Raw genomic sequence first — 22,600 nt, 5'->3', positions numbered from 1 at the left:
CCAACCTGTTCACCAGTATATTATGATCTCCCGTATCAAAAGCCGCACTGAGGTCCAACAAGACCAGAATTGACACCTTTCCCGAGTCAGTATTCAACCTTATATCATTTACCACTTTGATAAGAGCAGATTCAGTACTGTAATGAGTTCGGAAACCTGATTGAAATTTGTCAAAATGTCCATTTCAGTTCAAGAAATTGCTGAGTTGATTAAAAAAAAAACTTTCTCAAGAATCTTGGCTATGAAAGGGAGATTTGAGCTGAGTCTATAGCTTGCTAACATGGAAGCGTCCAGTGCTCTATTTTTTTTTAGCAGAGGCTTCATGGCAGCTACTTTAAGAGCTTTAGGAAACTCACCTGACTAAATTGAACAATTGATTATTTGCTGCCAATTAGCTAGCACAGACTTCACAATAGCTTTGAAAAAGTCAGATGGTATTGAGTCAAGACAGCTCGATGGTTTCAGCTGCTGAACCGTTTTCTCTACAGTTTTTTGGTCAACTGTATCAAACTCTGACATGGTAATAGAGTTTTTCCTGAGTGACTTCAGATGCAGTGTCATTTGATCATTTTGCTGATTTGTGCTGATATTTAACCTGATGGATTGTATTTTTTCACTAAAATAACAAGCAAATTCATTGCATTTATCTGCTGTTAGGAGTTCTGGAGCTATCTGATTCGGGGAGGGGGTGTGTGTGTGGGTTGTGAGCTTGTCAACCACAGCGAACAGAGTGCAAGTATTGTTGAAGTTCTTCATGATAATTTCTGAAAAGTTTTGCTGTCTCGCCCTCACTAACTTAGTTAAAATTACAAAGGCTTTGTAGAGGTCATAGTCGATTTGGAGTGTAATTTTACTCCACTTACGTTCTGCTTTCCTACAGTTTGATTTCGAGGTCTTTACCATCATTGTGCTCCTCCACGGTGTTCTCGTTAGCCTCAAGATTGTCTTAGTTTTAAGAGGAGCGACAGCATTCATGACATTTGAGATTTTCCAGGTGAAATTATCCAAAAGTTCAACTGTCTCAGGATTCACAGTTTGTGGCACAGCGATGGTCTCCATAAACTTAGTGGCGTTGCTCTCATTTACAGACCCTTTCCAAAAAACATTTATATCCTGGAAAAGTTTATTTATTTCAATAATTCCATTCAAAAAGTTAAACTTTTATAGATTATAGATTCAGGGCCCGCAATTGAAAAAAAATCAAGTATTTATTGATTTATTTTTCTGAATTTAGGCTTCCAGCTCATAAAACCCACGGAATCAGGAATTCAAAAAATTAGAATACTGTGAAGAAATCCGCCCAAATTTTGCAGGCCGTAAATGTTTTAAACTGAGTGTCACACACTAATCATCTCCTAAACTCAAAGCACCTGCACAGCTTTCCCCGGGTGTTATTAAATTGCTACATTTTGGTCCAATTGTCTCAGATGGGTTCAATATGGGAAAGACTGCTGACTTGAGAACTGGCCAGAAGACCATCATTGATAACCTTCATCGGATGGTTAAGCCACAAAAGTTCATAGCTCAGGAGGCTGGCTGTTCACAGAGTGCTGTGTCCAAGCATATCAATGGAAAGTCGAGTGGAAGGACAAAATGTGGCAGGGGAATATGCACCAACAAAAGAGATGAGCTTCAGCGGATTATCAACGAGAAGATTCAAGAATCTATCAGAGATCCAGAAAGAGTGGAATGAGGCAGGAGTCACAGCTTAAAAAACCACCACATTCAGATGCATCCGAAGGATGGGTTACAACTGTCAGGTTCCTCCGGTCAAGCCACTTCTGAGCCTGAGGAAACGTAGGAAGCATCTCAACTGGGCCAAGGACTGGACTGTTGGCCAGTGGTCTGAGGTCCTCTTTTCCGATGAAAATGTGCCTTTCATTCGGCAATCAAGGTCTAAAAGTTTGGAGGAAGACGGGTGAAGAACTGAACCCAAGCGGCTTCAGCTCCAGTGCGAAATATCCACAGTCAGTCATGATTTGTGGTGCAATGTCCAGTGCAGGTGTTGGTAAACTCTACTTTCTTAAATCCAAGAGGACTTCGTGATTCCTTCTGATGAAGATCTGTATGGAGATGCAGATTTCATCTTCCAGCACCAAAACCTGGTTTGATGCCCATGCCATCACAGTGCTTGACTGGCTAGCCAATTCGCCGGATCTAAATCCCATTGAGAATCTATGGGGTATTATCAAGAGGAAAATGAAGGGCACCAGACCCAAACACAAAGAAGACCTGACAGCACGCATCAAGGAAGTCTGGGCTTCCATAACTCCCAGGCAATGAACGCCACAGGCTGATTGCCTCAATGCCACGGCGCATCCCGGCAGTGATTAAAGCAAAGGGATTCCCAACCAAGTATTGAAGATTAACATATCGTTTTGAGAGTACCATATTTTGATTGATTTAATGTGACCCTAATTTCTTTCTTTTTTTTTTTTATCTACAAAAACTGAGAAGTAAATGGTGATTTCTTCACAGTATTGTAATTTTTGGTATTCCTGATTTTTTTTTTTTTTAAGCTGGAAGCCCAAATGTAAAAACAAACAAAGAAATACTTGAAATTGTGTAAATTGTGGTCCCTGAATATATAATCTATGAAAGTTTAACTTTTTGAATGGAATTATGGAAATAAATACACTTTCCCCTGATATTAATTTTTTTGTAAAGGGTCTGTATGTACCTTTTCTTGATGACCAGGTCTAACATGTGACATTGAGTGTGGGTTGGACTCTTAATATGTTGAGGGAGCTCAAATGTGTCTAGTATAGCAGAGAAAAATCTAAAATCTAAATCTAAAGAACGATTTTTTCCCCCATGTTATTATCAACATGAATGTTAAAGTCTCCTGTTATGACAAAATAGTTGTAGTCAGCACAAAAAACTGACAGAGGTCTATAAATTATTAAAACAACAACCTTGAGGTCACCTTTCACGAAAAAACAGAGATATTCAAAAGAGCTAAAATCACCCAGTATAATTTCTTTACACTGACATAATGATTTAAAAATAACAGCGATACCACCGCCTTTATTCCCTATTCGACACTTGTTCATAAATTTTTTATTTGCTAGTGTTGCCTCATTTAAAATGGTATTACAGCTACTTTCTGTTCACCACGTTTCATTTTGTAGAAAAAAAGTCTAGATCATAGGTTGTAATGATGTCATTAATCAACACTGATTTATTACCCAGTGACCTGATACTGAAAAGAGCTAGTCTCGCAGAGATAACAGGAGACAGGTTCACATTTTATCCTCACTAAGTTTGTAGCTGTACTTTATTTGTGGCATAAATCTTTGACCAACTTTCTGTTCCTTGGAATTACAGGGATGAAAAATGCCTGATCTCCATAAGGGTCTGACTTATTCTGGAAAAGACCCCACAGATATCAGTCAGATTTGCAGATAAGATTCTTCATGGGTGGAGGAGGGGCCCTTCGCATCTTAGTGGACGGCGGTTTCAGGCGAAGGGGGATGGGAGGAAGATCTTGGCGTTGTGTGCCCTGGATTCCAATCTTGACAATAGGCTTCATCCTGTCAATTTACTTTGCTTCCGCTCACCATTTTAAGACAGCGGTAAAGTGGTTTCATTCCCCGACTGTTCATTTACATCCACATACACTGCAAGACGGTGGATTTTCGTTTCCTGGATGGACATCCTCTGCAGCAGCCCGTGATAGTCCTCATTGGAAATGGGAGGCATCTTGTTGCTGGTCTCGTTGCTAATAGCAGGTTTACGCTAATTAGCAGGCCACGCTCATGTAATCTTAAAGGGTTATCAAAAAATATTGGAATATGGCAACAAGTGACTGTATTTAAAAAAAAAAGTACAGTCCCACAAGTTTAAAAATATCCGGGAGTCGCTTCGTCTAATTTCTTTGGAAGAAGAAAAACAAGCTTATCAGCAAGAAAAGTGTAAACAGAGGTGAAGCAAGCAGAGCAGCGTCTGGACTGTACGAGAGTGAGTGAGAAAAAAAAAACTTTAAAAAAAATTGTTTTACACCTCTCACACGCTTTAGACACATATATTCAACTAGTTTTTCAACACAAATTAATTTGAAATCCAAAACTTTAAAAACGTTCTTCATCTTTATCCGATATTCAAAAGCTTGGTAGCATTGCAAAGCTTGCAAAACACAGAAAACAACAACATACTGTATAATACTCATATGAATCCTTTCTAATTAATTTCAAAGTTCAATGACAGAATGTGGCACAAAACAACCATACAAAAACAATTGAAGAGCTGAGAATGAGCAAACATTGCATATGTTACCTAGTACGTAATACATATAGCACAGTAAAGAGGCATTTTTAGTTGATAAGATTTATGAAATTAGCGTTGGAAGCAAAGGGAAATACATGAGCCATAAATGCCGATCGGAGTGCGTCATAATTCACGCCTGCGTTGGTGTGTGTGTGTGTGTGTGTGAATAGATCAATTTACATCACATCTGCACATTCAGAATCACAGAAAAATATATCAATCAGATTGTTGTATTGATTAGAAAGAATATTGAAGCCTCGGAAAAACTAGGAAATTGCACAATCCTACTGTGCAAAGCAACGCTAGAACGGGACGAGGGTAAAAGAGATGAGACGTGTTGTCATATACTGCCTTGCAGTTCCATTATAGTAGCCTGGAGGGCTCTTTGCGTCCTCTCTGTTTTCAGCACCTGTCTCCAATCAGCCTCATCACCACCGGTATTTAAGTCCGCCTGTTCCAGGAACTCCGCGCCAAAGTATTGCAGCCTCTCCTAGCGGTACCACGGCTCACCGTACTCAAGTAGGCCACTCAACTCCTCGTTCCCAGTGTTCCTGACCCACGTCATTCCTGCCAGCCGCCTGGCACCTGTCCACGGCGCCGCCTGCCAACACATCCAGGACCACCTCCATAACCTTTGCTCAATAAACTGTTCATCATTTTACATCAGCCTCCGCCTGCTCTTGGGTCCAGCTACATCCCACACGTGACACGTGTCTCATCTCTTTTACCCTCGTCCCGTTCTAGCGCTGCTTTTAATTGTTATTTCGGACAATTAACCCACTAGCTAAATTTCTGGTTTGAGTTATTACCGCCAAAGTTATTATTATTGTTTTGATGAATGACTAGGTTTCCAATGTTGTGCATCTTGGGTAAAAGTTGTGTGTTTGACGTACAGCATTTTTGATATTTTCAATTTTCTGCGTACGCATGGTCTGAGGGTGTTCTAAAGTTGTTGGCAGAATACGAACAAAATCCAGTACGAACATATTGATAAATCACAGGTTTGAGCGTCAAACGTGCATATGCACGATTTAAGCATAAATCTGTGCGGACGCACGGTTAGTGAATGAGGCCCATTGTGTTTTGTGTCTTACTTGCCGTTCAATAAAGGGCTTAAATGGAAACAGAAAGAAAGAAAGGGACGTGAAAGATGAACCGCAATATAGTGGGGGAACACCGTACATGTTTTCCAACCAATATTTGCCATTCTCTTCTAGCTTTACTCTTCCGATGTGCTTACCTGTGAACTCCTTCTTGCAACGGTCCCTCACGCTGGTTTCAAGGTTTTCGAGTTGGATTTGAACTTTTTTGTAGTCTCTTAAAGCCTGCTTACTCTTTCTCCTGAAAAAAATAAAAATAAATCAGTGGATAGAGACAAGAGAACAAAGCAGGTTTCCATCGGACGAATGGCACACAAGTCAAGCTGATTCAAGTCATTTCAAATCACTATATTGTACGTGTTGGGATCGGGGTTAAAGCAAAATGGAAACGGGGCCAGATTTGGTCAAATGCTTCGGAGATTATCCTCATCCTGTGATTACCCTTCCCTGACGTAATGACTTAGATTAAATAATTCAGTGACCATTAGATGGCAATTCAATTACAAAATAACAGTACATTTTACAAATGAATATAACTACACTTGAAACCACATTTCATCATAAATATATAAAAGCACTACAAGTGTGAAAGGGAAATGATTGTGTGCCTTACATTTGGTAAGTTTAATGACGTTAACAGTAGTAGTAGTATGTATATATCACATACAATATGTAGTAGTCACTACTACACATTGCTACATGCTACAGTATGTACGGACAGATGGGATCAAATTCGATCGACACTGATATTAAACTGCAAAGTAATGAGTGAAGTAGTGTTATGAAGTGGTGTTGTATTGCAGTGCATTTTCTTGAGAGGTATCATACACGGGTTAAATAAATAGGCCAACAATATCATGTTTGAAGACCAGATACTGCAGGCAAGACTGCATTAATAAAGCCACTTGACTTATCACACACAATGGGTGCATCTCAAGTCATTTAAATGGATTTAAACGTTTCTCAAAACATTGAACGCGACCCGGAAGTTGTTGTCACACCGCCATATTAAGGAGAGTCTCAAGTGTCTTAAACGCGCATAGAGGAGCGAGGATTGTATAGTAATCATTTTGTGAAATACATTTGGGCACATAAAGAAAAAAAAATGCTCTGCTGGTTCTCCACTGTTTTATACAAAAAGCAGCATCTCAACACTTTAGATATATTTAAGAGTCACTCCAAAAATGCGAGAGTAAGAGTAACTGTGTTGATCATATTTGAGTTGAACGTATTCCCACTTAATATATAAAGCATCAAGTGGACATTTGTGGCGATAGTAATAATGACACGTCAACGACGTGATGTCATCTTTAGTAGACGTCTCAATGAAATGATGTCATAGAGGAAGCATTGTCTTATTTTTCCCAAACAGTCCTACCTCCTCCTGTCCTGGATCCTCACTGGAATTTCTGGTGGGAGGAGCTACATTGTAAACAGAGGAGCTAGGAAGTTCCAAATATAGAAATGAGATGCACCCAATGACTTGGAACTTGCTTGAGACTTGATGAAGACTACAACATCTACCCGTTTGCAGAATATCGCAAGAAGTAGTTTGCATTTTTGTTGCAATTGTAAAATATGAGCTTTTGAAAGCATCTTGCACGATGTGGCCTCATCAAGATTCCACCATGGCTAAAGACCTCAACAGGGGAACTTGATGGCAACCAATCAGAGGAAAGGGGATGGTCTTAGCCAAATATGGACAAAGCGGATACAAAACTGGGTCAAACAGAAGTAGCTTTCAGAGGGTCCTTTTCTGGACATTCGTATGACAAAACCAAGGTGGTTTACACTTGAAAGTCCTTGTTCGGGATTCACTTTATGGAGGTCTAAACAGCCAAACTATGGGACCTTTCAGAAATGTATAGATATTCACAGGGCAGAATGGGTCTTCAAATCATAAAGTTCCAGCCGACATGACGTCGCTGTCCGATATGAGAGGCAGCTTCTCCGTTGCGAGGGGTTTGACTGAGTGACAGGTTAATCCTCCAATCACGATAGTGCCCTTTCCTGCGTGCGCTCACATATCGACATGTTATATGATAGCCTCATTCGTTTTTACATTTTAAACAGAACATATACAATAAACAATAATCAAGTCTATCACATCTCAAGTGAAGTCCAAGTTGAGTCATCGTAGGTCTAGTCATAGTTTTCGTCAAGTCCCAAGTCCTAAAAGCAGTGACTCGAGTCCCCATCTCTGTTATGTACAATATATGTCATGTCTGCCTTCTGCCAATTGAACTACAAACCTGTATACAAGTACAATGATTAGGACAATGAGTGCCACGATGGATGCCCCAACTCCGACTCCAATCTGAGCTTCCAAGGGAAAGGTGGCCAGGCTTAAATTGTCATACTGAACCTTACCCAGGGAGAAGTTTAAGTTTCCCATATGGACCTGGCAGACACAAAACATGAATTATACAGTAAGAGGCAAACTACATCAAATGTCCCTGCTTGACAGGGAAAGCGATTTTGAAGTGTTATGTCGTTCGGAATTTTATGGAGGACTCACAGTGAATTCTGGTAGGGTGTCAGAACCGTCTCGTTTCTTGCCATTAGTTCCCGATGCTGGCTGATGTGGTGGCGGTTCGCAGTACAGATGGTTTCTTGTAAGTGTCTTCACAGCACACACACCTTCCCCGATTAACACAACCACCTCCTCCTTGTTAATAGCTAGGTCTAAATTTTCCCCCTGAGAAACATACAGTGGATTATAATTCATGATACAGTATCATATCCAATATACTGTCTGCGTGGTTCAAGGGAAGACACCAACAGCTTCAGTAAGAACTCATACCGTATAAAGCATGGAGATGCATAAAAAGGATATCATTTTCCATTGGTTTTATGCAGTTTCATTTTCGCATTTTTACAGAGCAGAAACTTCAAAATAGACTTGACTTGATAATGTGCTAAATTGCTTATTAGCAGTGGAAAAAAAAGAATGAGAGTTGCAACAAACACTAGCTTCACATCTGACCTCAGCTCCTGCAACCACATTGCATTGCTATCAACAGTAAGTTGCATGGTATGTGTTGTTACAAATAGCTTGCCATGAATAAATAGATTTGCCTCATTATATTTAACTTCAAGTTATCTGACCTCTAGCTGGATGAAGCTGCCAGGGTTGTAACGATATGCCTTCAGAGGGTCCTGCTGATTCAGCGGGCGCAGGACAGGGTTGGGCTCATAGCTGAAGGCTTGCGGGTTCACAATCTTAACATCAAAGCGCAGGTTGTCCAGCAGAAACTCCACAGTGACCTTTGACCGCCAAACAGAAGAGTCCACCATCGGAGATCGACACAGGATCAAGGATGAGGAATTCACCTCACAACGTTCTGTGAACTGATAAAATGCAAAAAGACAAACTAACGATAGGTTTTGTAATGGGCAGTGGAAGCACACAGACCGAGACAGACGGACCTGTTTGACAGAGCAGAGCAGATCTCCCGGACAAACTGGGTCAGGAACCATTTTGGTCTGTTCCACTTTCTCGTCTCTGCTTCTGCGCTTCTTCCTTCTTCTCCTCTTATTCTTCTGGATGGACTCGTAAGGAGACACAGTCACAACCATCTGGGGTACCTGCACTACATCCAGGTTGTGGCCTGACACATAGATCAGTCGACCACCACTAAACAGGAGAACGATAATGTCAAACTCCCATCTCTTCATATGATGGAAATGAGCAGCTTAGAATTGGAAAACGTTAACGTGGAGTGACCAATAAACTATTTGAGACTTACCTCAGGAAGCTCTTAGTTGGCTTGGCGTGGGTGATGTTGGGGTTGTGAGTGTAGCGGTAAGCTGAAGTGTGGAGGTGGCGTTGGCTGCTGCCGTAATGCAGAGTGACCTGGTGATTTCCTGTCTTGTTGCTGCAACCTGTCACGCACTGAACACGGGAGCTCTGAACCTCTGACACCCTGGGACGGATACACAAAGGATATTCGATTGATTCTTTCAACTCGGGTGAAAAATGCTCACCGTTTTGCAATGAAACCTGTGTGTTTGTGTGTGCCTCACATGCAGTGATGGCAGTAACGGTGTTATAAGTAAACACTTTAGTAACGTGTTACTTTTTTCAGGAATCTAATTAATTACTTTTTCAATCATGATACCGCCGTGACCGGTACTGCTGAATTATGTGTCACGTTACCTTAAAATCCCTGTCAAATGAAAATATCAAAATGTTTCACAAATTTTGACACACCTTAGAGAAGAATGTGGACATTGTATATAGTATATGAAATAAGGCTTCAAAATGGTGAAGAAGTAAGACATTCTCTCAGCATTCAAACGCCGTGGGCATTTCCACTGAATAATCTGAAAACACGCCCCACTCCACTATCACCCCTCACTCAAATACGTTTGTGCGGCGAGCATAGTGTATGCCTACACGTCTCTACATGTGTGAGTTGCGATTATAGATCCGCTTAAAGCCTGCGGTGCCTGGAATACATACCACCGAGTCGTCGCAGGGACTTTCCATGCCGCGACGACTTGGTGCTAACCGCTAGCTAGCTATCTCACAGGCTAAAATCACCACAGACCAGTGGTGGCGTCGTCTAATACGTCACCGCCTCGCTCAGTATTGTGTGTGGGTCCATATTAGAGAGACACTTCGGGGAAAATTAACTTGTTTAATAAACACTGCGGCACACATTCAGCCTGTGGATCACACAACATGACAGACATATTTGAGCACATACTTCTTGCCAGAGGTGGGTAGAGTAACCAATTATTGTACTCAAGTAAGGGCTTCCTGGCTGTGGAACAGTGGACTTCACCCTCGGTAGAGTCCTCGAGGGTGCATGGGAGTTCGCCCAACCAGTCTCTATTCTCTGTCAATTGACTGTCTGTTGTCGTACGAGAGCGGCTCCAACTACCGGAGACAAATTCCTTGTGTGTTTTTTGGACATACTTGGCAAATAAAGATGATTCAGACTGTGATTTAATACGGTGTTGCGGGCCAAATATAATTACAGCGTGGGCAGAATTTGGCCCCTGGGCCTGAGTTTGACATATATGTTCTAGAACTTTCTCCTATCCCCCGACTGCATCTCTGGAGCTCAGCCACAGTGATCTTTGGGTTCTTCTTTACCTCTCTCACCAAGGCTCTTCTCCCCCGATTGCTCAGTTTGGCCGGACGCCCAGCTCTAGGAAGGGTTCCGGTCATCCCAAACAATCAAGTAATCAGTAAAGTAACTAAGGTACTTTTTCAAGGTAACTGTGGGAACACTCTTAGTAACTCCAACAAATGACTTTTTTCCAGTTAATTTGCACAACACTGCTCACATGTTACAGGGCACTCCTCCCAGAGTGACGGTGAGATCAGAAGGACGTCCTGTCAACAGGTTTCGGCCACTGATTGTCAGCGTTGTTCCACCAGCTTTGGGACCTCTTTCAGGCAATACTCCCATCACAAATGGATCCTGAAGGGCCAGACAGAATATTGAAAAATGCATCAATATTCTATTTCTCAAAAACATTGAATGAGTTCTGCGTTGACTGATTACATCACCAATTCACAATCTTACACCAAGAGGTTTTGTATTATCTGATGGTAGATGGTCCCTGCTTTAACCATGAAGCACCACACGTGTAAGGCCCTTACATGTGTGGAGTTGGCATGTTCTCCCCATGCCTGTGTGTGTTTTCTCCAGATGCTCCAGTTTCCTCCCCACTTCCCAAAAAAAATTTACAAGCAATTTCTAGTATGTTCCTTGACCAAGGACACAGTATTGGTCCCTGCCTACTACTCCGCAGGGATGAATTAAATGCTAAGCATTTGTTGTTGATTGTTAGCCTTTTTCTTTAATTACCTGAAAGCTGAATGTCTGTCTGGAAAAGCCAAACTCTCCCTTGCTCACTTTAACAGACACATGGCCCACCTTCTCTCCTTCACTAGCTTTTGTTCTGCAAACAATCCTGTAAAACAGTCGTCCTCAGTTTGAATTGCTTCAGCAATGATCGATACCATTAACTTGAAGAATTATAAAAATGACAAAAGACAAAATTAAATCATCCTTCAATCCAACTGTTCAGTACCTGGAGGAGACTTCATAGAGACTGCTTATGACTACGCAAGGCACACCAGCCACCGACACAGAACTGAGGATGTCCTCTGCTTTTTGGCCCAGGTTGGAGCCTGTTATGGTCACCATAGTGCCACCTTCGAGCAAGCCAGAGAGTGGGTCAATCTGAAGGAAGTAGAAAAAAGGTTTCTTTTGAGTAGAACGGTGCTTGTTACTTGAAACATTTCTATTACATGACATAGAACATCACATTTTGCAAAGATAATTCATTTGTAAGGGGTCAGCGGAGAAATGGAAGTACTCACAGAATGAATGACCGGAGCTGGGCATGTCTGCTGTACCGCTTCACTGCATGAGCCAGAATATAAACAACTGGCCCGTGCACCTCCACACCACACACAACCATACTTGTGCTCTGCTGTGTGGCAACGACTGCAGTCAGACCGTCCCACCGAGCAGTTGTACAAAGTCACTGCAGATTCACAAGCACACAAGAGCAGCAGACATGGATGTTTGGTTGATTGCTAAAAGTTCATGCTGTAAAGGGACTGAGTGGAGACAATATGAAACAGGAAAACAAATCACCATAAAGATCAGGAGAGCTGTCAACATGGAATTTGTCCCTCCTCTTCACATACACCATAGCTTGATATTCTTCCACAGGAGCAGAATATGTGTACTAGAAAAGCAACATGGTTTGCACAGGTGTCAAAATCAAGGCCCAGGGACCCACTTAAACAAATAGTGTGTCTACTTGTTTCTTGCAAATTGGGTTAGTTCTTTTCTCCACTTTTATCAGATACGACAAAAACCAAATCCCTTCTTAACATAAATTGAGCAATAATTGTATATGTAGTATATGACAATCAATGACATTCTTCAGGAGATATTGTCAATGCTGGCATTTTATGAGGCTCCCCTTTAGGTTAGAAGCTTAGCAGCAAATGTTCATTGATGTGGACCCCATGCAAATGTGACTGAACTATTGCATTTTTTGATAGTGTTACACAAGCGGGTGGTACATGAAACTGCAGTGCGTTGTGATAACAATTACCCGGGACTTATGTGGTAAAGTCAGTCTTTCATTCATAGTAATAAAAGTAATTAAAATAGTTTGGACTGTCCTGTGTTCTCTGTGGCTATGGTTGCATACAGTAAGCACTAGGGGGGAAGACAAATCAGAATGACATTGGACTTTGGAAATGTCATTGGAGAGAAAGAAGCGGGTGCAAAGAAATACCCAAAGAGTTGAGGTTGTGTTGTCTGCTGAAAAAAAGTTCAATGAATTTAGAGGTATTGAAGAAACTCGGAAATCAGAGGATCACACCAATACATTCGTGTGTATTATACCTGTGTTATTATAACACAAGCTATGGGCTGGATTTCCAAAAAAGGGGAAAGTTAAGCATAAATAAGGAAAGCAAAGTTACGGTCGCTGTGATATAAAATAACATTTCCATTACATATAATTAATCTAAGAAAATAAGACCAAGATTAATCATGACGAAACATTTTAGAAAGGGGACGTAAAAATAAACAACTGAGATAATGTGGTTGCACATGTGTGCACACCCTCTTGTAACTGTGGATGTGCCTCTGACTAGAATTAACAAATCACATTCAAACATGTTAAATGGGAGTCAGCACACACCTGCCACCATTTAAAGTACCTTTGATTAACCCCAAATAAAATTAAGCTATTCTAGTAGGGTTTTTCTGACAATGTTTTCCTTTTAGAATAACATAACATAGGTTTTGGTTTCAAAATTAACAATATACCCCTTCTTTTTAGCACATGCGAACAACATGAACCTGACCACCTACAACAACTATTAACGATAATGTTTTTAGGACACGTGATGAACTGTTCCAAGACTTTCTTCAACACGATAAATTACGTCAGTGCCGTGCCCCGGTCCGTGCGCCCTGCCCCTCCACCCTGCCTGCGCCCAGGATATTAATGCATCACATACACTCCTCCCCAGGTGTCTTTTAATGCACCACATACACCCATCTCTGGGGGACGAGGTGGGGAGGATTTGCCTGGCAGCCCTCCTTCCCTCCCAGGGTGTAGCACTACTGCCCCATACAATTGTTCTAGATATATAAGGATGTCTGCGATTGGCTGGCAAGCAGTTCAGGGTGTACCCCGCCTCCTGCCCGATGATAGCTGGGATAGGCTCCGGCACGCCGGCGACCCCAGTGAGGAGAAGCCCAGAAAATGGATGGATGGATATAAGGATGTACTTTTCTCATTTTTTTCTTCTTTACAGTTAGTGGTTTGTCTTTTGTCTTCTTCTCTCACTCCCCTCTAGAAACTTTGTTCTGTTCGACTGATCGACTCTGCTTCTCAATAAATATCCATTATAATACGAAGAAACCACAACGGCAGCTTAAAAACTCCACTGTGACACCGCAAAACTGTTCCGGCATAAAAGGGATACAGATCCTCCATTCTGCTTGACACTAAAGCCCCAGTTCCAGCTGAAGAAAAATAGCCCCAAAGCATGATTCTTCCACCACGATGCTTTATTGTAGGTATCAGGGGCGAGTCTAGGTCAGGTACTCTGTGTGGGCTGAGCTAATTTTGGAAAGTACCCTTCTAAAATTTGATCAAACTTTTTACATCTTGAAAAAGACAATTTGTTGGATGATCCAAAATAGGCGTAGCCTCACCACTAATCGATAATAACAACAATAATTATGATAATAATAATAATATGTATATCTATTTATCCATCCATCCATCCATCCATTTTCTGAGCCGCTTCTCCTCACTAGGGTCGCGGGCGTGCTGGAGCCTATCCCAGCTGTCATCGGGCAGGAGGCGGGGTACACCCTGAACTGGTTGCCAGCCAATCGCGGGGCACATTGGAACAAACAACCATTCGCACTCACAGTCATGCCTACGGGCAATTTAGAGTCTCCAATTCATGCATGTTTTTTGGGATGTGGGAGGAAACCGGAGTGCCCGGAGAAAACCCACGCAGGCACGGGGAGAACATGCAAACTCCACACAGGCGGGGCCGGGGATTGAACCCGGGTCCTCAGAACTGTGAGGCTGACGCTCTAACCAGTCGGCCACCGTGCCGCCTATCTATTTATTCAATACGTTATTATTAGTCTATTTTTTTTGTCAGAAAAGCACAGACCTTTTGTAACAAGTATGAATACAATATGAGTATTTCTGTCATGGATGTGTGTTCCGGTTATTGTCTTCCCCCGGTCTCGTACACACCTGCTCCTGAGAGCATCTTCCCCACCTGTGCCTCGTTCACCCTAATTACCCCTTGCATTTAACCTCGTGTCTCATTCTTTCTGGTCGCCAGTTTGTTGTACTTTGTCGTCATGTTCCAGCATTCCTTGTTTCCACGACACTGACTCATAGTAAGAATAGACCCTGTTCTGATTTTTGATCTTGCCTCTTTGCCGCACGTTTTTTGGATACTGTTGCCTTTTCGGATTGCCTGCCTGTGTACCGACCTCTGCTTGTTTATTAAACCTCTCTTTTTGAAACTGTCCATCTGTTTTGGAGTCGTGCATTTTGGGTCCTGTCCTTTGTTCCGTTCATGACAGAACAAACTGGCCATAAAATAGACCCGGCAGACTCAGACCCGGTGCGCAAAGCCTTTCAAGCGCAGGGCCAACGCATCTCGAAGCAGGATGAGCAGCGTGCTGCCTTCCACCTTCATCTAAAGGGACTGTTGGAGCATCAGGACACTATGATGAGACAGGTGGCCTCACAGTTTGAAGTTCTAATGAATATGGTTCAGAAGAAGGAACCAGCTGGCACAGAACCCGATACCGCCACTTCACCACCATTTCCATGTAAAGCAGTCACCATGCAGCCACCTGCCACCTCCGCTGCTGTCTACCCACAGCTCTCTCGACTGGAGAGGTTCCCTGCAGATTCTGGGAATATTAAGCCGTTCATCACTCAGTGCGAACTCCACTTTGAGCTGCAGGCAGCTGGCTTCCCCACCGAGCGGGCAAAGATCGCTTTTGTCATTTCCCACCTGACTGGTTGTGCGGAGGTGTGGGCTACTGCTGAATGGAGCCGCAATTCCGCCGCGTGTCATTCTTGGGCTTCTTTTGTAAAGACTATGGAGCAAATTTTTCAGTATTCCACACCAGATCATGAGGCAGCTCGCTCCCTTGTCACCTTACAACAAAGCAAGCGCAGGGTTTCAGATTACACGATTGAGTTTTGCATTCTTGCAGCTGAGAGTCAGTGGAACAACAGGGCAATACTCGATGCATTTTTTCACGGACTATCCCCTGCCGTCAAAGATCATTTGGTCCCACTAGATCTGCCGACCGACTTGGACACTCTCATCGCTCTCTCCATAAAGATCGACAAAAGGCTTTTGGATCGCGAGGTGGACGGAGATCGGCCGAAGGATGCGTCACCGCGCACTTGGAGGACGAGCCTCGGTGACCAGCCAAACCAAGGCAGATCCCCTGTTGCCGGTCTCAATCCACTGGCTAGTGTCACCACGGATGAACCCATGCAACTGTCAAGTCAATGTTGCCGGTGCCGGTAACGGGTACGGCAGCGATGAATCTAAACATCATTAAGGAAGACCCTACCCAGGTTCTTCCTAAAGTGACACTATGCTCTCCAGATCGAGAGTCATACATCTGTATTGATTGACTCTGGTTCTGACGCAATTTTACTCAACTCTGTCCTCGTTAGACGTATGCACCTTAGAACCTTTCAAGTAAGACGTCACCGTAACGCTTATGCTGCAGACGACAGTTTTATGGGAAAGATCACTCACCGCATTTCCCCCACCCAAAAATTGTCAAAAGTAAATAGTGCGCATTATACATAGATATAGGGGGAAATTAAAAAGCTTTCACATTTTATAAATGTATGCCGCCATCTAGAGGTTATGAAAAAGGTGTACACTTTAATTCTAATATAGTGCCACCTAGAGGTTATGAAAAAGGCCTACACTTTCATTACAATATGACAGGGGTACATATGACTGCATATATGTACAATTGTCCTCATAAGTTTACATACCCAGACAGAATTTGTGAAATATTTTTTTTTTTTTTTTTTTTTTTATAAATACGACTGATGACTGAACAACAACCACCATTAACTTCTTGATGGTTATCCATCCATCCATTTTCTGAGCCGCTTCTCCTCACTAGGGTCGCGGGCATGCTGGAGCCTATCCCAGCTGTCATCGGGCAGGAGGCGGGGTACACCCTGAACTGGTTGCCAGCCAATCGCAGGGCACATAGAAACAAACAACCATTCGCACTCACAGTCATGCCTACGGGCAATTTAGAGTCTCCAATTAATGCATGTTTTTGGGATGTGGGAGGAAACCGGAGTGCCCGGAGAAAACCCACGCAGGCACGGGGAGAACATGCAAACTCCACACAGGCGGGGACGGGGATTGAACCCCACACCTCAGAACTGTGAGGCTGACGCTCTAACCAGTCGGCCACCGTGCCGCCGTTCTTGATGGTTATGTTTTGTTTAATGATATTGCTTTTCTGAAATGCTTGACAGTTTAATTTGAATCCCATTAAAATAAAATTAAATGTGTTTCGCCTGGTCCTTCATGTTTTCTTGAAAGAATTGTACACATCTTCCAAATTCTGCCCAAACATATGAGTACAACTGTGTGTTTTCTCCTTACATTACAAACAAAATACAAATAATACTTCATGTTTTGATCATATGGGTAGAAGCAAAATCATGCATTGTAAAAATGTATTATACTTAAATAAGGCCATAAACGATATGCCAACAGGTAGAGCCTCAGGCAATGATGGGTTTTCCACAGAGTTCTATAAACATTTCTGGTGAATACCAGAACCACTATTTTTCAGAATGGTGAGCGAGATAAAAGATAAAGGCCTATTTAGAAGTCATATGAATACAGCCGCAATAAAACTACTAGTGAAACCAGGAAAAGACCCCACTCATCCAGCTAATTACCGACCGCTGTCACTAATTAATACGGACATCAAAATCATATCAGAATCAGAATCATCTTTATTTGCCAAATATGTCCAAAAAACACACAAGGAATTTGTCTCCGGTAGTTAGAGCCGCTCTAGTACGACAACAGACAGTCAATTGACAGAGAACACTTTGGAGACAGAAAGACATGGACAAAAACAGTCACTGAGCAATAAAGGGTTGCTAGTTAGCTGGTAATGCCGGTACATTTTTTATTTTTTTTTGGACAATTGTGCAAAAAGATGCAGAGTCCTCTAGCACTTAGAGCAGTTCGAATGACTAATATTGCAATAGTCTGGTGCAATGACCATTGTGCAAAGGGCGTCGAGACTTCAAGGAGTGTATGTACTACAGTGAGTGCACGAGTAATGTATAATTGGCCCCACAGAAATGTGACAACAAACTCAAGTCAAAAATTGCCAGCATGTTGCAATGGAATTGTAGGTTAGGTGTTTAAGAAGTTGATCGCAAGAGGGAAGAAGCTGTTGGAATGTCTGCTAGTTCTAGTTTGCATTGATCGGTAGCGCCTACCTGAGCGAAGGAGCTGAAAGAGCTGGTGACCGGGATGCCGAGGGTTCCATCTTTGCTTCATTGGTCCACTTTTTCACTGTTTTCACTGTAGGCTTCGCGCATTTAAGTTCTTGCCTGTACGTCGGTATTAAGTGAATTAAGCAGTGATCAGACGAGCCCAGTGCTGCACGAGGTATGCGTTTTTTAGCGTAGTGTAGCAGTGGTCTAAAATGTTATTTTCCCTGGTAGGACAGTCGATGTGCTGCTTGTATTTAGGGAGTTTGTGGCTTTGTTAAAGTCCCCGAGAATAATGATGGGTGAGTCAGGGTGTTTTTTTTCAATTTTGTTGACTTGTTCGGCGAGCCTTAGCAGTGTGGCGTTCGTGTTAGCTTGAGGCGCAATGTAGACGCCAGCCAGGATGAATGATGCAAACTCACACGGCGAGTAGAATGGCTTACAGTTCAAAAACAAGGACTCCAAATGCAGGCTGCAGTGTGTGCTGAGCTCCGTGACGTCTGTACACCATTTTTTGTTGATATAGAAGCATATCCCGCCGCCCTTTGTTTTCCTCGATGATTCCATGTCGCGGTCTGCTCAATGAATATGGAAGTCGGGAAGCATGGCGGCGCCATCGGTTACAGCGTCGCAAAGCCAGGTCTCTGTAAAGCACATGGCGACGGAACGTCTGAAGTCTTTACTGGTCTTTAACAGAAGATGAAGCTCGTCCATTTTGTTGGGTAGGGAGTGTACATTCGCAAGGTGGATCGACGGGAACGCCAATCTGTGTCCTCTCTTGCGGAGTTTCACCTGAATGCCGGCTCCCTTCCCTCTGTAGCGCCATTTCCGCCTCCATGCGCCGAAAACCGCGGACGCTGCCCCGGTAAGTAACTCGGGGGGAAAAAACTGAGCGGATTTGCGAAAGTTGGTGAAAGAAAGTCCGGAGTAGCCTCCTCGATGGTTAGCAAGTCTCCCCTTGTGTAAGTGAGTCATATAATGTCTCCAAAGACGAACGAAAAACACAAAAACAAAAACAATACTCGAGAGCCCGTTACCGAGGCGCCATCTTGGTTTTCCAAGATAATAAATTCCGTATTAAATGGTTACATCCAAATGTTGAGCAACAATCTTGACTAGAACTAGAAGAGATAGACTGAAATAGCACCAAACTTTCAGACCTCCCATTTATCAGCACAAGTCTCAAACGCCACAATTGTTTTAAGAATCCGACTATTGCTGCCACATTATCAGCTTGGTGGAAAAGCCTTCGTCGATGTGCCGGCTCAGCAACTCCTTACACTAGTTGACTAACATGCATGTGATATGGTGTTCTTTCACTAATAAGTTCACTAGACACACTATAGGCTTTAATTAATTGTGCTCGGATCACGAACAACAACACAGGTTATACGAACATATCAATTCACAGGTGTTTCGACACTCAAAAATAATCCCACCGCACCACTAGTCAGTAGCGCGGCCTTGCTCATTTTCCCACATCCTGTCCTGCCGTTTTCTGTCCTCTCTTATCTTGTTCTCTTGGTTAGTTATTGCATGTCCTCATTGGGTGCAACCCCCGCCCCCCCCGGTCAGATTTCACTGTTGTCTTAATCCACGATTGAAAGAGAGCAGAGATGGGGAAAGGCACACAAACTTGATCCGACAGAACTCCCGGTTTTGGGACAGAAAGCGGACTGGATTCATGGATTGCATGGATGGCCGGCGGACACTCTGACACTGACTGCATCTTCAACAAAGCCTTAAATAGGGGTTGTATCACTTTGGCTAGTAGAATGTGATTGGCTGACAAATTGGCTGTCTGTCATGACAGACTGACAGAACCACTAGGCGTTAAACTAAGATTTTTTGTTGCTGACTATAATGTGATGAAAGTCGAGATGAGGTTGATTCATCATTTATTTATTTTCAGCATAGTACTGCTGTTCCCAACCTTTTTTGTCCCACAGACCGGTTTCACAAAGACATATTTGGACGGTCCCGGCCCCGCCTGTGTGGAGTTTGCATGTTCTCCCCGTGCCTGCGTGGGTTTTCTCCGGGCACTCCGGTTTCCTCCCACATCCCATAAACGTGCATGGTAGGTTAATTGACAACTCTAAATTGCCCGTAGGTGTGAATGTGAGTGTGACTGGTTGTTTGCTTGTATGTGCCCTGCGATTGGCTGGCAACTAGTTCAGGGTGTACCCCGCCTCCTGCCCGATGATAGCTGGGATAGGCTCCAGCACGCCCGCGACCCTAGTGAGGAGAAGCGGCTCAGAAAATGGATGGAAATTTTGACGGACATGCATAAAAACTAATTTTTAATAAAGATTAAAATTACAACTCACCATTCCGCTAATCGTAGTTGTTGTGATTTGTGTGATGTGTTGTGAGTCCTGCGTAAGTTTCTCTTCAACAAACCAGTCGGTCTCATCTTGTGTTCCATCGAGGACTTTCGACTTGCCCGTCTGCTTCCGTCACCGGACTATAACGCTCTGTCTGACCAACAAGGCGACACAGTCTTCATACTATCATATTCTTCGGGTCCAAGAGTATGAAAATAAACTGGTGGATGACAATAGCGGTTAACCTAGCTTGCTTTGACTATTCTGATCACTGCTAGTCTTTCATAGATTCATACCAGTGCGACCACGGGACTGGCAGTGAGGAACGAGGGCAGCGGCGCAAAATGAAGCTCTATCTTTGTTGCCAAAATGTTACAACAACAACTGTGTGATAACAAGAACTTTATTCATCATGAAGGTTGTTTGCTACAACACACACCAACATTGCAACACCTGTGTCCCATGGTAGCGTTGGTATTAATGTTTTAAGATTAGCGCCACTCGGACTAGCTCTAGCTGAAGCTATTGTGGCTAACCACTATGCTCATTCACAACCCGTTTATTTTCATACTTTCAGACTCCTGAATACGTATGATACGAATTAATACGTATGAAGCTGGCAGAGGTGGGAAGTACTTGTACTCCGTTACTGTACTTAGTAAGTAGATTTACTTGAGCATGTATTTTTCTGGCGACTTTTTACTTTAACTCCTTACTTTTTTCCCCACAAATATCTGTACTTTTTATTCCTTACATTTAAAAAATTAGCTCATTACTTTTAAAAAAACTTTTAAAGTGAGCGATAACTTGACGTAAAAGACGTAAAACTGGGTCAAAACCAAAACGCTGAAAAACCTGAAACTAGAGGAAGTACGCGAGTCAAACGCATGGATGGTCACACATCTGTGTTTGTCTGAGTCGATATGGAAGAAAGCGAACAGTGTAATCAATGATGACACCACAGACACCATAAGTCAAGAAACTTGACACCCATGACCTTAACCTGAAAGAACGTTTCGAAGTTGTTGACAGTAAGAATGATTCATGGCGGATGCAGTGCCTTCTGTACTTGCCCAGAAAAAAAACGTTTTGCATTCAAGAATTCGCCGTCCGATACTTTGGGTGCACCATGTTAGTTGGTTAGAAAGCTAGCCTGTTAAAGTCTGGCTTGCTGGCAGTAAATTAGAGTATGTCAACGTTTGAGCATTAACATTATGTCAAACATTTCCCCAATGCCAAAACAAAACTGTTAAAAAAAAAATGAAAGTCGTCATAAATTGCTCATTTTCGACTAGTTTCAGTTTTTTCCTCGTTATGTTTGGTAGTGGGCAAATAATTTAAATGTATCTTCTTTTTTAAAACATTACTGGTATATAACTATTTTAATAATACAAATAGCAACTTGACACAATGTGACGTTTTTGCTCAAGTGTCAGTACTTTTACAAAGTACTGAACACCAGTCTTTTGACATCTCTGGAAGCTGGACATTTCACTGCTCCACAGAGTGTTATAGCACTAGCAGCAATGTGCAACATGGAAGTCCTAAGTAAATTAGCTGAATGGAAGATGAGATCCCAAAAACGCGTGAAAAAAGTGGACTTGTCGACTAATGGGCTCAATCCTTTGCAACCACATTATCTCAGTCGTTTATTGCTACTTCTGTTTCAATTGAGTTGCACAGGTTATAAATCAAATTAACGGTGGAAAGTCGTGAAATGATCTTGGTCTCATTTTTTTATATTACAAAACCCTGGCACTTAAACAGGGCTGTGTAGACAATTTTATATCCACCATACAACAACACACCTGGTGTAGTTGACAGGTGATGTCAAAGTTGGATGGATTCATCTCATCAGTCTCCACATAGGCATCCACCACCACCGTTTGCCCCTCAATGACCAACACACACTGGTAGTCCAACTCAGTATCCTGCAGAAACAAGACTAGTTTTGGTGAAGGATTACTGGCAATGGTAACCCTGCTTGATAGAGAATACAGAGATTCTGGATGGTTTTGTGTGTGTGAGTGTGTGTGCATGTATGTGTGTGTGAGACTGTGTTAGAGTGTAGTTCTTTGTAATGTTGTACCTGATACAGATGAAGGTTGTGGGCAAGTAAAGTGATTTTCCTCTCAACTCTGACAGGGAGTAACGATGAACCCTGGACCTTCTCCACACAAGGGCAAGCTGAAGAACCCCAGCTGACATAGGAGCCCTCATCACCCTGTTGCTCAACACATGCGCATACACAAAAACACTATTCCTTGGTTCTCGCTTGCCAATTGATCAAGGTCTAACTACCTTAGCAAAGCAAGCTCAAATCCCTAAAAGTGTTAAATAAAGTACACTCCCCTAAGTTCA

At 42.6% G+C, this 22,600-nt stretch overlaps 1 protein-coding gene across 9 annotated transcripts in view; it reads right to left on the bottom strand.

Annotated features, from left to right (window-relative positions):
- plxnb1b (plexin b1b) overlaps nucleotides 1-22,600 on the bottom strand; it is a 162,513-nt gene that overhangs the window by 33,483 nt on the left and 106,430 nt on the right. For 8 of the 9 annotated variants that reach the window (XR_009790236.1, XR_009790237.1, XR_009790238.1 and 5 more), the window contains 13 exons: nucleotides 22,329-22,463; nucleotides 22,048-22,170; nucleotides 11,990-12,083; nucleotides 11,710-11,876; nucleotides 11,418-11,569; nucleotides 11,192-11,297; nucleotides 10,665-10,801; nucleotides 9,116-9,292; nucleotides 8,796-9,003; nucleotides 8,475-8,717; nucleotides 7,885-8,064; nucleotides 7,619-7,767; nucleotides 5,507-5,607 (listed from right to left, as the gene is read on the bottom strand). Coding sequence is in view for 5 of the 9 variants with exons in the window: in XM_061785768.1 (XP_061641752.1) it covers nucleotides 5,507-5,607; nucleotides 7,619-7,767; nucleotides 7,885-8,064; nucleotides 8,475-8,717; nucleotides 8,796-9,003; nucleotides 9,116-9,292; nucleotides 10,665-10,801; nucleotides 11,192-11,297; nucleotides 11,418-11,569; nucleotides 11,710-11,876; nucleotides 11,990-12,083; nucleotides 22,048-22,170; nucleotides 22,329-22,463 (1,972 nt within the window). In the remaining 4 variants the exon portion in view is untranslated. Of the gene's footprint in view, nucleotides 1-5,506; nucleotides 5,608-7,618; nucleotides 7,768-7,884; nucleotides 8,065-8,474; nucleotides 9,004-9,115; nucleotides 9,293-10,664; nucleotides 10,802-11,191; nucleotides 11,298-11,417; nucleotides 11,570-11,709; nucleotides 11,877-11,989; nucleotides 12,084-22,047; nucleotides 22,171-22,328; nucleotides 22,464-22,600 lie in introns of all 9 variants that reach the window. The other variant, XM_061785765.1, reaches the window with a different exon arrangement.

This window comes from Phyllopteryx taeniolatus, chromosome 9, assembly GCF_024500385.1.
Source record: "Phyllopteryx taeniolatus isolate TA_2022b chromosome 9, UOR_Ptae_1.2, whole genome shotgun sequence".
NCBI classification, from domain to species: domain Eukaryota; kingdom Metazoa; phylum Chordata; class Actinopteri; order Syngnathiformes; family Syngnathidae; genus Phyllopteryx; species Phyllopteryx taeniolatus.
Note: the sequence above shows the minus strand (reverse complement) of the source record. Positions and strands in the feature narration are given on the sequence as shown.